We start from the raw sequence: 13,623 nt of genomic DNA on the forward strand, positions 1-13,623 counted from the left end.
TCTGACAATGTGGGCCAGTGACTGTACTAGCTGCACAACTGTGCCAATTCACAAGGACAGGGACAGTGCCTAGTCCAGACAAATGTAATTTTGAAAAAAGTTTACCCAAGCTGTAGCTGTTTTATTTGGAATAGAAGAGATCGAGGAGGGACTAACTTGTGGTGTATAGAACTATGAGGGTCATGCACAGAATGATGACCAATTTCCCTTAACAAGGAGCTTAACTCAAGAGCTAGGGGACAGAGAGATTTTGAAGTAATTTATAAGAGAAGTAGGAAGGAAATGATGTAAAAACTTCCCAACAAATTGGGGTCTGGGTTTCCTTGCCTGAAAGGCTGATTGCGGCAGAAACCTTAAACACGTTTAAAAATTGCATGAATGTGTACTTGAAGAACTGCCATCTGCAGGATGGTGGGATTATATTGGGTAATCAGTATTGAGAAGATGTGCTGAATAGAATCTTCCTTGTAAAATTTTCTCTGAACCACTGTTGCTGGAAATATATAAAGTGGATTAGAATGTCAGTGTCTTTGGTAACTTTGAAATTATTTTCTCATTTAGTGCCATCGTGCAAATAGGATTATTGTCGATAAAGGTCATTGTTCTTGTCCAGGCTGAGGAGCCTGTGTTTCTGCTTTCAGCCCATCAACCTTGCCCATGGTTAACCTTATTTGAGATTGCCCTGTAGCATAGCCCAGTGATGTTAAAATGCAATGAAACTATATGTGTATTGCAGCTGCTATCACAGTTCTGAGATCTGATCTTTATGATTTTTGAAGACTGCCAGTCAACATCTATTTTTTAGTACAATAAAATTCTGATAAATACAGTACATCTATTGAGAATCCCTAAAGAATTGGCAGCTGGAAGATAATCTCCTTGAACCTTATTGAAGTGCTTGTTGGTGCACTCTTTTTAAATTCATGAGAGACCCAGTTCCTGCACACCCTTTAAACCAGAGGCTCACAACCTTTTTTATGCCATGGACCAATACCATAGCAAGGGCTCTGTGGACCCCAGGTTAAACTCACCTGGCTTTTGATACTTGTACTTCCCTTAATCCTCCCAGTTTCACTGGAACATTCACTATAATGCTATCTAACAGCTTTGAAAAGGTGAATTAAAAACGTGTGAAGGTTTTCAACAGAAATAACATCCAACGTATCAAAAGGACCTGTCCTGGGACCAGTACATCTGTGCCATCACAAAGAAGGCATGACAGCACTTCTACTCCCTCAGAAGTTTGCATAGATTAGACATGTTGCCAAAAGCTTAGACAGATTTCTCTAGGTGCACAATGGAAGTGTTCTAGCTGGTTGCATCATGACCTGGTATGAAAATACTGATGCCCAGAAGCAGACCATTGATAAAAACAGAATAAAACAATAGAAGATGGTAGTTACAGCCCAGTCTATCACAGGCAAAACCTTACCCACCACTGAGAACATTTAGATGGAGAGCTGTCACAAGAAAGCAACGTTCGTCATCAAAGACCCCCACCATTCAAGCAATGTTCTCTTCTGACTATTACCATTGAGCAGGGGATGCAAAGGCCTCTGATCCCAAACCACAAGGTTCAGGAAGAGTAACTCCCTTACAACTATCAGGGTCCTGAACCAGTGTGGAGCACTTCACTCACCTAAATGCTGAACTGACTCTACGACCACAGACACGCTACGAAGGGTATCGGCCTGAAACGTCGTCACTACCTCCTCCCATAGATGCTGTCTGGCCTGCTGAGTTCTGCCAGCACTTTGTGTTTTTTATTTTTGACACGCTTTCAAGAACTCTTTACAACTTGCGTTTTAAGTACTGTTGTTATTTTATTTGCACAGTTTGTCTTCTTTTGCATATTGATTGTTCATCACTGTTGTGACTGCGAACAAAGTCACTGGAGAAACACTGAAGCTAGTGACACAGAAATCTTTATTCAGCTCAAGTAGGCACCACTGAAGACACTCGGTAGGTTAGATTACATATACAGGACAATTCTATAGTTTTAATGCATTCAAAAGCTTCCTTTGAGTTACATACAATTTTCAAACACCTAGACCTCACACCAACTCTCCAGACAAATTAAACTGATTGTTAATCACCACTGTCTCTGGACTGCATTCATGCATATACGGACATCTCTGGTGAATGGAGTGTTTACTGGTTTGCAATCGACCCCAGCCTATAGCTCTAGGAAGACCATTATTCTGAGCTGCATTTTAAACTCAATATACAATTCACATTCAGATCTGAAGACTGGTTGCTGTTGAAATTATTATTTGCTATATATCATGACTCCAGAATATGCCTGACAGTCATTCTTTGTTTATGTATGGTTTTTCATGGAAGCTACTGTACTTCTTATTTTTTTCCTGTAAATGCTTGCAAGAAAATGAATCTCAGGGTAGTATATGGTAACATATACATACTTAGATAATACATTTACTTTAAACTTTGAATTTTGACAATGCAGGAACTCTGATAGTCCTACACCTCCAAAGTTTTGCTGAACAGAGTTTCACTAATAACTTGAGAGATACATAAAAGTTCCATTGCTCTTTTGATTCTTCTAATGGATCTCCATAGCCCCTTCAATTAATGAGAATCATTGAGAAGGTTGATGAGGGAAATGTAACTGAGGTGATATATAGAACTTCTAAAAACATTTGAAAAGTTATAAAACTTTTCATCAAGGTTGGTCATGCAATAAAACAGAGAATATAGCAACTGAAAACAGTCTGGTAATGCGCATAGCAGACATAAGAGACTGCAACTTCTGGAAATCAAGAACAAGGTACAAAGGAGCTGAAGGAACTCAGTGGGTTAGGCAACATGGATGCAGGAAAATGGACAGTTAATGCTTTCAGTCAGGATCCTTTATCAGGATTGGAAAGAAAGAAAAAGGAGAGACTTCTAAAAAAATGAGGCAGGAGAGTTTAGTGGAAAGTAGAATAAAAGGGTGGAGGGAAGATGTGTATGATGGGCAGATTGAGAGGGTGGGGGAGGAAATCAGTGTAACTGGAATCAAATGGGGTAGAGAGGAGTGGTTACTGTAAGTAAGAGAAATCTATGTTCATGTTGTCAGGTTGGAGACTACCAAGACAGTTACCTCATATACCACCTTGGTAGTCTCCAAGCTGACAGAATGTGCATCGATTTCTGTAACTTCCAGTAATCACTCCTTGCTGTTCCCTTTATTGTGGCTTTATCCCACAGGTTCCTATTGCCCCTTCATCCACTCTTTAAATCTGCCAATTGCACACACATTCTTGCCACTGATTCCCCTCCCCACCCCTTCCCTTCATTCCACTTTTATTGTCCTCTACCATAAAATTCCACCTTCTTTAGTCCTTTGTCACTTTCACCTATCATCTCCCAGTTTCCCACACCATTGTCAATCTCCTCGTTCCTCACCTACCTTGGATTTATTAATTGAGATACAGCACAGTGTAGGCCCTTCTGGCCCTTGGGGCTGCACTGCCTCCAAGCCCTAATTTAACCCTAGCCTAATCACAGGACAATTTACAATGTTCAATTAACCTACTAACCAGTAAGTCTTTGGACTGTGGGAGGAAACTGCAGCACCCAGAGGAAACCCATGAGGCCAAGGGGAGAATGTCCACACTCCTTACAGACAGTGCTGGGAATTGAACCCATTTTGCTGGTATTGGAAAGTGTTGTGCTAAACACTATGCTACCGTAGATCCACAAACCACCTGCCAGCTCTGGCTACCCTCACCTCCTTATACTGGATATTTCTCTTCTTTCTTTTCAGTCTCGATGAAGGGACTTGACTTGAAACACTGACTCTCCATTTCCCTCCATAGGTATTGCCTGACCCACTTTGGTCCTCCAGTGTTTGGTACGGTGCTGATACTGAGAGAATTTTTTTTCTTTAAACTGGAGCAAAATGATTATTGGAGTTTCCCCGTAGTTCTTACAGAATTACTGCTTTTCCTAATGATTTGGTCTTGATTGCGAAGGACTTAAATTTGATAATGTACACCTTGGATGCTTATTGAATTGTGAGGAGTATAATTAGAGATGAAAGAGAGATGGTGGAATAGGTGATTGCATGGCAGATGAAATGTAATGCTGTGAAATACAGTGAGTTGTTTTTTTGAAGGGAGTCATAACAACAGCAGAAAAACCATCCCTTCAGCCCAACTGGTCTATGTTGACATCCGTAGTCATTCCAGTTGCCCACGTTCGGCCCATGATCCACAAAACCCTTCACCTCCATGTCATTTGCCAAATGTCAAAAGTGTTGCAGTTGTACTCACTTCAACCACTTCCGTTTGCAATTCACTGCAGCTACTCCCTACCCTATGTGTAAGGAAATTACCTCTCAAGACTCTTTTCAATCTCACAACTCTTACCTTGTATCTGTGCCTTCTGCTTATGGATTTCCCAACCCAGTGGAAAAGATTGTGACTGTCTGCCTTATACATACCCCTAATGATTTTATATATTTTTGTAGGGTCACCTCTAATTCTCCTGTGTGCCAAGGAATAAAAACCTAGCTTGGCCAACCTCTCCCTATAACTCAGGCTGCATGCTTGTGAATTTCTTCTGCACCCTCTCCAGTTTGCCAATTTCTTTTCTGTAATGGGCTAACCAAAACTGTACCCGGTACTCCAAGTGCAGTCTCACTAATGACTTATATCACTACTTCAGTTCTCAATACCATGACTAATGAAGGCCAGTATACTAAATGCTTTTTTCACCACCATGTCACCTTGTCAACTCCCAGGTCTCAGTTCAGTAGCACTCAGCAGTGTCCTGCCATTCATTGTATAGGTCCTACCCTGGATGACTGTCCAAAATGCATCGCTTCACACTTATCTAATCCAATTGCCATTCCTGAGCCTATTTCCCTAACTAATCAAGCTGTCTTTGTAATTAACTTTAACATGCTTCACTATCAGTAAGATCCTCTAATTTATGATTGCTAGCAGACTTGCAAAATGTACCATGTACATTCATATCCAAATCACTTACATAAATAACAAATAACATGGATCCCCACACTGACTCCTGGAACATTCCATCTGTCGTTGGAAAAATGATCTTCAAACATCACCCTCTTCTTCTATCATCAAGCAATTCTGAATTCACTCTGCCAGCTGCCCCAGAGTTCCATGAAACCTAAACTTTTAGATAACCTGCCATCCGAGGCATTGTCAAAGGCCAAATTGACAACATGCACAGCTCTACCTTCATCTATCCCCTTACTTAGCTCTTTGAAAATATTCTCCAAAAGGCTCACCTGACATGACTTTCCTCTCACAACCCACAATGACTGTTCCAGATCAGGCCTTGACTATCCAAAAGATGGTAGACGTGCCCCTCAAAATTTCCTCCAGTAACTTCACAGCAAGTAAGGTCAGGCTCACCAGTCTGTATACCCCGGCCTGTCCTTGCTACACTTCTTGAACAATGGAGCAGTATGAGCATACGCTAGTCTTCTGTCGCATCAATAATGATGAAGCAAATGTCTCTACAAAGGCTTCTACGATTTCTTCTCTGGCCTTCCATAATGTCTGGGGGTTTGGGTCAAACACTAAGGATTTGACCACCTTCAAGGCTGCAGTTATGTTCTTCCATGTAAAATGCATATGTTCCAAGACCTACTTATTGCCCCCATTTCTTTGGCATCCTTGCTATTCTCTTTAGTAATCAGTAAGGAGAAATAGACATTAAAAACCTTGGTTATCAAATGATTAGAAGAGTTTCTACCCATACTGATACGTAACGATCAGACAGGTTTTATACGACAGCGCCAAACACAAGATAATATACGAAGGACATTTCACATTATGGATCATATACAAAAAAATAAAATCGAAGCAATAGTGATAAGCATGGAAGCTGAAAAGACACTTGATTCGGTTAATTGGAATTTTCTTCACAGAATTTTACATAGATTTGGTTTCCAAGACACAATTATTCAAACTATACAGACACTATATGACAATCCTACTGCTAGGATTAAAATCAATGGATATTTATCAAATAGTCTTACCCTAGAAAGGGGCAGGAGACAGGGTTGTGCATGGTCATTGCTCATCTTCGCATTATATCTGGAACCATTAGCTCAATACATCAGACAAAATGAAGATATCAGGGGAATTACTACTAAAGGGACAGAGCATAAATTGGCTTGTTATGCGGATGTCATTTTGATCTATCTAGGGCAACCAACATACTCTTTACCTAAATTGATGCAATCCTTTGAACAATATGGTCAATTATCAGGATACAAGATCAACATAGATAAAACCCAATTACTTTCATATTACTATAACCCACTAAGAGAAATTGAAAGTAGATATTCCTGGGCATATGCGCACAGAGTCTTTCAAATATTTGGGCATCATTACGCCAAAAGATTTGGCAAAATTATCAGAATGCAATTATTAGCCTTTATATAAAAAATTAAGGAAGATATGGCAAGTTGGTACCTGATTCCTTTTTTTTATTCTCAGTTCAAGGACTGAGTCTATTAAAATGAATATACTTCCCAGACTGTTCTATCTCTTTCAGACCCTACCAGTAGAGATTAATCAAAATCAATTAAATGAATGGAGCAAGATGTTATCAAGGTATATTTGGCAAGGTAAAAGGCCTAGAGTTCATCTCAAAAGTTTGCAATTAGCAAAGGAAAAGGGGGGATGGGGCCTACCATCTCTTAGAGATTATTATTTTGCAGCACAGTTGAGAGCTGTGATATGTTGGTGCAATCCATCATATGACGCTCGATGGAAAAACATTGAGGAGCGGGTACTTCCCATCCCCATACAAGCAATTTGGCCTGCAAAGGTACATAAATACTATTGATAACCCATGGGTGAAATTGACTCTTAAGATATGGAAAACTACTATAAAAGAATATAATCTAGAAGGAGATATTGCAATTCTTAAATGGTGTGCACATGACTCGGATTTTACGTCGAATAAACTGGGTGCTAGATTTAAGGACTGGACAGCTAAAAGAATAACAGTTCTTTGCAACATAATGAAAGAAGGAACACTGTTCAGTTTTGAAATGCTTAAAGAGAAACACTTATTAGAAAAACAAGATTTTTATCGGTATTTACAGATGCGACAATATGTTAATAGGATGCTTAAAAATGTAACAAAGGCAAGTACGTGCTTGATGGAGCTATTTAGAAAAGCATATAATTCAGATAACGGTAGTAGAATCATTTCAAGCATGTATAAGGGTTTGTCAAATCTTAAAACACATTCGACTTCATACATGAAAACAAAATGGGAGAAGGAAGGATAATTATATCTGAGGAAGAATGGACAATAATATGGAGATATCAATGGAAGTGTACCAATTCACAGAAATGGAGGGAGTTTGGATGGAAAAACTAGATAAGATATTTCATTACACCCTCTCAGAAATCCCATTATGATAGTAACCTCCCTGTTTGCTGGAGAAATTGTGGAAATCAAAATGCAAATCATTATCATATTTTTTGGGACTGCCCTGTTATCAAAGACTATTGGAGAGGGATACACAATGCCCTACAAGACATCTTTAAATGTGAAATACCCTTAGAGAGTAAGACCATATATTTTGGGCATATACCTCAAGAATGGTTGAAAAGAGATAAATATTTAATGAATATATTGTTGGTGGCTGGTAAAAATCTCTTACTAGGAAATGGTTATCACAGGAGAGCCCAACTTTAAATACATGGATGGAAATTACAATGGACATTTACAATATGGAGAAGATAACAGCATCTGTTAATCATAAGCTGGAACAATTTGATTCATACTGGGAAAAATGGTTTAACTACATAATGCCTCATAGGCCTGATTTTATTCTCACAAATCAATGAATATGTTGTAAAAAAAAAGATCACTCCCTACTTGTACATAGTTTTCGATTGTTATTTCCCTCCACTCCTTTCTATGAGTGTATACCTCAGATAATTATCATGTGGAGATTTGTGACAAATATGATTATCTGAAATACATCTTATGGAAATGTTTGTTTGATGATAAATTTCAATAAAAAATAAATTACAAAAAACATCTTGGTTATTTCCTGAAGCTGCACACATTGACACCTTGATGGTCTTTAGGAGGACCTTGTCTCTCCCTGGTCACAATTTTACTATTAATATAATGAAAAATCCACTTGGAATTATTTTTAACCCTGCCTGCTAAATCCATCTCAGAACCTCTTTATGCCATTCTAACTTCCTTCTTTAGCCTGCTCTTCGCCTACTGTAGCTGCCTGAAAGCATCAGGCAGGATTCACTCAACTTGGTGTGTCTTCCATTCATCCTACCAGGAATATACTGCACTTGGATTCTTGTTATGACCCTTTTACAATTGTCCTGTTTATTACCTATTCCTTTTCTTTCATAGAGAGTCACATAGTTGCCCCTAGCTCGATACTGCCTAATACCCTCAAAGCTGGTCTTGGTCTATTTTTTCCATGACTATTTAAAAACTAATGGAATTGTGATTACTGGACCAGTAGTGCTCTCTGAATGCTACTTCATTTACTTGGCTCACCTCCTTCCCTAAGAGGAGGCCAGTATTGCTCTTTCTTGAGCAGACTCCTGTGTATATTCTGTGAGGAAGCTGTCTTGGATGTCCCACACAAATTTTGTCCTTTCCAGGACCTTTGCACTCTAGTTGGCCAAATCAGTACTGGGATAATGGATAGTGGCTAGCACAATGCTTTAGAGCAGCAGAGGTTTGGGTTCAATCCTGTAAGGAGTTTGTACACATGGATTTCTTCCAGGTGCTCTGGTTTCCTCCCACATTCCAAAGATGTACAGGTTAGTAGCTTGCTAAGCTATTAAGCTTACTAAGGTGTAGTTGGGCGGTGTGAACTTGTTGGGCCAGAAGGGCCTGTTGCCGTGATGAATCTCTAAATAAAAAAAATAAAATTCGTATCTCTCACCAGTACTGTCCTACTATAAGTGTGAGAAGAAGGAATATAGACCTATGAGCACAATTCTAAGGTGCAATAAGATATATCTGGGCTTAACTTGTCCAATGATAGACAAGTTGAGAAAATTATTTAAAGCCCCTTACAGGATCCCGGACTTTATAAACAGATGATGGAGTATATGAGTAAGGGAGTTTTCATGAATGTGGTCTGCCTAGCAATGAACTACAGTATTCAGTCCTGGGTGGCTTTCCTTAGAAAGGCTATAAACCTTTGCCAAGTGTGTAAAAGAGGTTTACCAAAATATTCCAGAAAGTATTACGTATGAATAATGCGGATACATGGGTTTATTCTCCTAAGTGGAAGGTTTTGAGGAGCTCTGAGGGGAATTGAAATCATGAAGCAGATGGCCAGAACAAATCAAGAGAAGCAAGGGAGTTGTCAAGAACTAAGGGCGATAAATGAATGTGATCAGATGAAAAACAAATAAGTGAGTGAAGTTTTTTTTCTAAGGTTTATAATGCACCTGCAGAGATTTTGTTGAGATCTGGAATAGTATCTGAAAGGAAAGCTTTTGCAAAACAGTGGACAGGGCTAGTCAGGGGGAATAGCTGGAATGAACTTGACAAAAGCCAGTACAGGTTTGATTGACTGAATGGCCTCATTTTTGCTGTAGCTATTTATTTCATGATTTGCCTTCCCCCAAATGTCTAAATGTTCATACACCACACCTATATTCTCTTTTTTTCCGGTTTCCAGACTTGCTATTGGTGTGCCTCATGAATCAACACAGTTTCTTTAGGTAGTGGAAAACCATGGTTTTGAGACAAATTGTGTAGAAAGGAAAATCGACTGTATAAGTGAGGTAGCATGGTAGTGTAGCAGTTAGCACAATGGCTTTCTAGCGCTAATCTGTAAGACCGGGATTCCTGCTACTACCATAGCGAGTTGTATGTTCCCCTTAGACAACTTGAGTTTCCTCCAGATGCTACGGGTTCATTCCACATTTCAGAGATGTAGGTTTAGAGTTACTGAGTTCTGAGCATGCTATGATGATGCCAGAAGCATAGCGACACTTGCGGGCTGCCCAACGCAATCCTCACTGATTTGATTTGAGGCAAAACTGCGCATTTCACTGTATGTTTTGATGTACTGTACATGTGACAAATAAAGCTAATCTAATCTTTAAAGTGGAATAAAATGTCGCAGATGGATTTTTAATGTGGGAAATGTGAGAATAGAAGGGAAGGATAGAAGAACATTTAATGATAGTGTATCAGTTAACATGACTTTATTACAGCTTGGCATGTCAGAGTTCAGAGTTCAATTCCAGTGTCCTCTGTAAGAAGTTTGTATGTCCTTTGTGTGAGAGTGTGTGTGTTTCCTTCAGGTGCTCCACTTCCTTCCTGCAGTCAAAAGATGTACCAATTAGTAGGCTAATTGGTCATTGTAGATTGCCCTGTGATTAGGCTAGGGCTAAATCGGTAAGTGGCTGGGTGACACAGCTCATTGGGCTAGAAAGGCCTGTTCCACACAGAATGTCTAAATAAATAAATAGTTTAAAAAATCAAATGTGGATTACTGCAAAAGATCTTGGGATGTTCAATTTTGAAATATGGAAATTAAACACTTAGGTTCAGTTGGCAAATGGGATGCTGTTCCTGACTGGAGTACAAAGTAAGGAATATTTGCTGAGTTTGCAGGGCTCTGGTGGTATTTCATTTGGAATACTATAGTTAGTTTTGATCTCTGAACCAAAATACTTGTCTTAGAATTGTTAGGACGTATTCTGCAGGTAGGCTATATATCAAATATTAACTTCACCAGCAACCAATATTCAGATTTGAACGTGGATCATAGATTGAATTGAAAAAGCAGCCTTGAACAGTAGTTTTCTTGGAACTGTGGACTGGAATTGACTGCAAACCAGACAGTGCTGATTAATGTTGATTTTGGGTGTCTGGAGTGTGGGTGCGAAGAAGGAGGTGTGTAAAAGCTATGCATAATTCAAGGAAGCATTGTAGATACATTGTAACTATAGGGTTGTCCTGCTCTTACCTTTTATCTTTAGCATATAAAAAATATCATGCAATATTGGTTGGGCCAGGCTTCTTCCAACAGGAGTGTCTCAATATGATGCCTGCTGCTCGTTTTTATTGAATAAAACACTTCTACTTTATATCTGCTAGCTTCAGTGTCTCTCCAGTGACTTTGTTCATGCTATACCAGGTGTCAGTGTGGTCAAGATTCACCACGTTTGTTCTTATAAGAGAGGGTTGAGCTATGAATAGCAATTGAAGAAGCTTGGCTGTAGTAACTGGAATTTGGGAGAGTGAGAAGTGTTCTTAATGAGGTGTGTAAGATTCCAATAAATCTGATGGAAGGTCCTGGATCTGGAACATGGCTTATTGCACTTTTCATAGAGGCTGCCTGACCTGCTGAGCTTTTCCTATCATTTTCTATATCTCTTTCAGGTTTCTATGCAGCTATTTCTGATTTTCATCTGAGATTCTAAGTGAGTTTGACAAAGTAGGTGCTGAGGGATTGTTTCTGTTAGCTGGGAATTTAACACTAGCAGAGCCTTTGACTGTGTCCATTAGTTTTCACTCACCAATGTTGTTATTGCAGATGTATCATTACAACACTAACTTTGCATTTTCTAAACTGAACAGAATGTACCGACGTACTTCGAATATGGTTGGACTAAGCTACCCTCCTTCAGTCATCGACGTCTTAAAGGTACTTTTTTGAGTCTTGCTTAAATTTTTGCTCTCCAGTAATCACCTACTTTCATGAAACAATTTTACAACTTTCTCATCACCTTGTGAGACATTGAGGGCAGACTACTGATTTGGAAACGGATGTTCATGTACTATTTGCAACCCTTCATCTCTCCTGAATTAATTTTAATAACTGGAAAGTTGTAATAGATGCAAGAATGGTGTACTATTGCTCAAATATGTTTACTTAATTTTCTTGAGCAATACACAAAAAATGCTGGATAAACTCAAGTAGATCAGGCAGCATTTATGGAGAGAAATAAATGGTTGATGGTTGACCCTTCATCATGACTGGAAAGAAAGGGGACAGTTTACAATGACCAATTCTACTAATTGGAACGTATCCACCTGGTTTCACCTATCATTTTCTAGCTTAGACTCCTCCTAAGCCCTCCATCTTCTTATTCTGACATCTTCCCACTTCCTTTCCAGTCCTGGCCAGATGAGTTCCTTTAGCATTTTGTGTCTGTTGCTCTGGATTTCCAGTATCTGCAGAATCTCTTGTGTTTAGCTTCTTTTCAGCTGAATGAAGACAAGATCTAAAAGGGGAAAAATCTCTTGTGTTTATAATTTTTAAGATTGTGCCTCGTGTTGATTTTTTAATTATCTGTTGTAGTGTATAATTTTTGCCAAAAGATCTGCTATAATGCATACTGGTGATACAGGCAGCAGTTTTAGCCACCTGTTTTTTTTTTGTTGGTCATTAGAAAATCTTCAAATGGGAAGCATGTTATTGAGGGCAGGAATAATTTTAATTTTGTTTTCAGTTGCTATTCTGAATCTGACCCTATCTCTGTCCCCATGCAATTCAGTTTATCTACTCTATAAAGCAGATATAGAGGCAGTAGGGAAGGTAAGTGGTTAACACAATACTGTACAGTACCAGTGACCTGCTGCTGCTGCCTGTGAGGAGTTTGTACATTCTCCAGTGACCCTGTGGGTTTCCTCCCACGGTTCAGAGGAGTACCAGTTGATAGGTCAATTATCCTGTGATTAGGCTAGGACGGGGGTCGGCAACCCGCGGCTCCGGAGCCACATGTGGCTCTTTTACGTCTGTGCTGTGGCTCCCTGTTGCTTTGAGAAATAATTGGTTGTGGCGACCCTTTTCCTGGCACATCCGAACCGACTCACAATTAGATAGCCTACAGGGGTTTGCGAGCACAGAGCTTTGGAGCCTCTGCGCCATGGGGGCAGGTTGAGGGAGGCTTAAAAGTGAGGCTGAAGATTTCGAATAAAGTTTTTTCCTTCGACTGCAGTTACCGACTCCGTGTCGTAATTTTAGCGCTGCGTGTAGCACACCGCTACATGGTCAGTATTTAATTAAAATGTATTTTATGTTGGTTTGTTAGTTTTTGAAATGTAAATCTAAATTTGAAGATTATGGTGATCTTGTACAATCTAAATAAGACGTTGTGGCGGGCGACCCATTTCCTGACACATCCGAACCGGCTCACAATTAGCCAGCGTTCAGGCTAAGGGAGATAGCCTACGGGGGTTTGTGAGTACGTGTCTTTTGCAGCATCCGCGCCCATGGGGGGCGGGTTGAGGGAGGCTTAAAAGCAAGGCTGTTTAGTTCGAATAAAGCTATCTTTGACTGCAGTTTACTGACTGCCTGTAGCACACCGCTACAACGTGTTTTTATCGCTGGCTGTCCAGAGGGGAGGTGCTGAAACGCTTTGTCGCGTGTCTGGAAGAAGTGAAAACTTTCCTGGGCAGCAAAGGGCTCACCTTTCCTGAGCTGGAACAGCCAGAGTGGCTGGAAAAGCTACACTTCATGGTAGACATGACAGCGCACCTGAACACGCTGAACACAGCTCTTCAGGGGTAAGGACGTACAGCCCTGCACATGTTGGAGGATGTTTTGGCATTCGAGCGCAAGTTGACGTTGCTTGCCAGAGATTTACAGAAAGGCACATTGTCTCACTT

General features: G+C 39.9%; 1 protein-coding gene across 1 annotated transcript in view; it reads left to right on the top strand.

Annotated features, from left to right (window-relative positions):
• Positions 1-13,623, top strand: part of LOC132394689 (dual specificity calcium/calmodulin-dependent 3',5'-cyclic nucleotide phosphodiesterase 1C-like) — a 319,390-nt gene that overhangs the window by 150,484 nt on the left and 155,283 nt on the right. The window contains exon 5 of the mRNA XM_059971072.1: positions 11,590-11,656. Within this exon, the coding sequence (XP_059827055.1) occupies positions 11,590-11,656 (67 nt within the window). The remainder of the gene's footprint in view (positions 1-11,589; positions 11,657-13,623) is intronic.

This window comes from Hypanus sabinus, chromosome 1, assembly GCF_030144855.1.
Source record: "Hypanus sabinus isolate sHypSab1 chromosome 1, sHypSab1.hap1, whole genome shotgun sequence".
In the NCBI taxonomy this organism is placed as follows: Eukaryota; Metazoa; Chordata; class Chondrichthyes; order Myliobatiformes; family Dasyatidae; genus Hypanus; species Hypanus sabinus.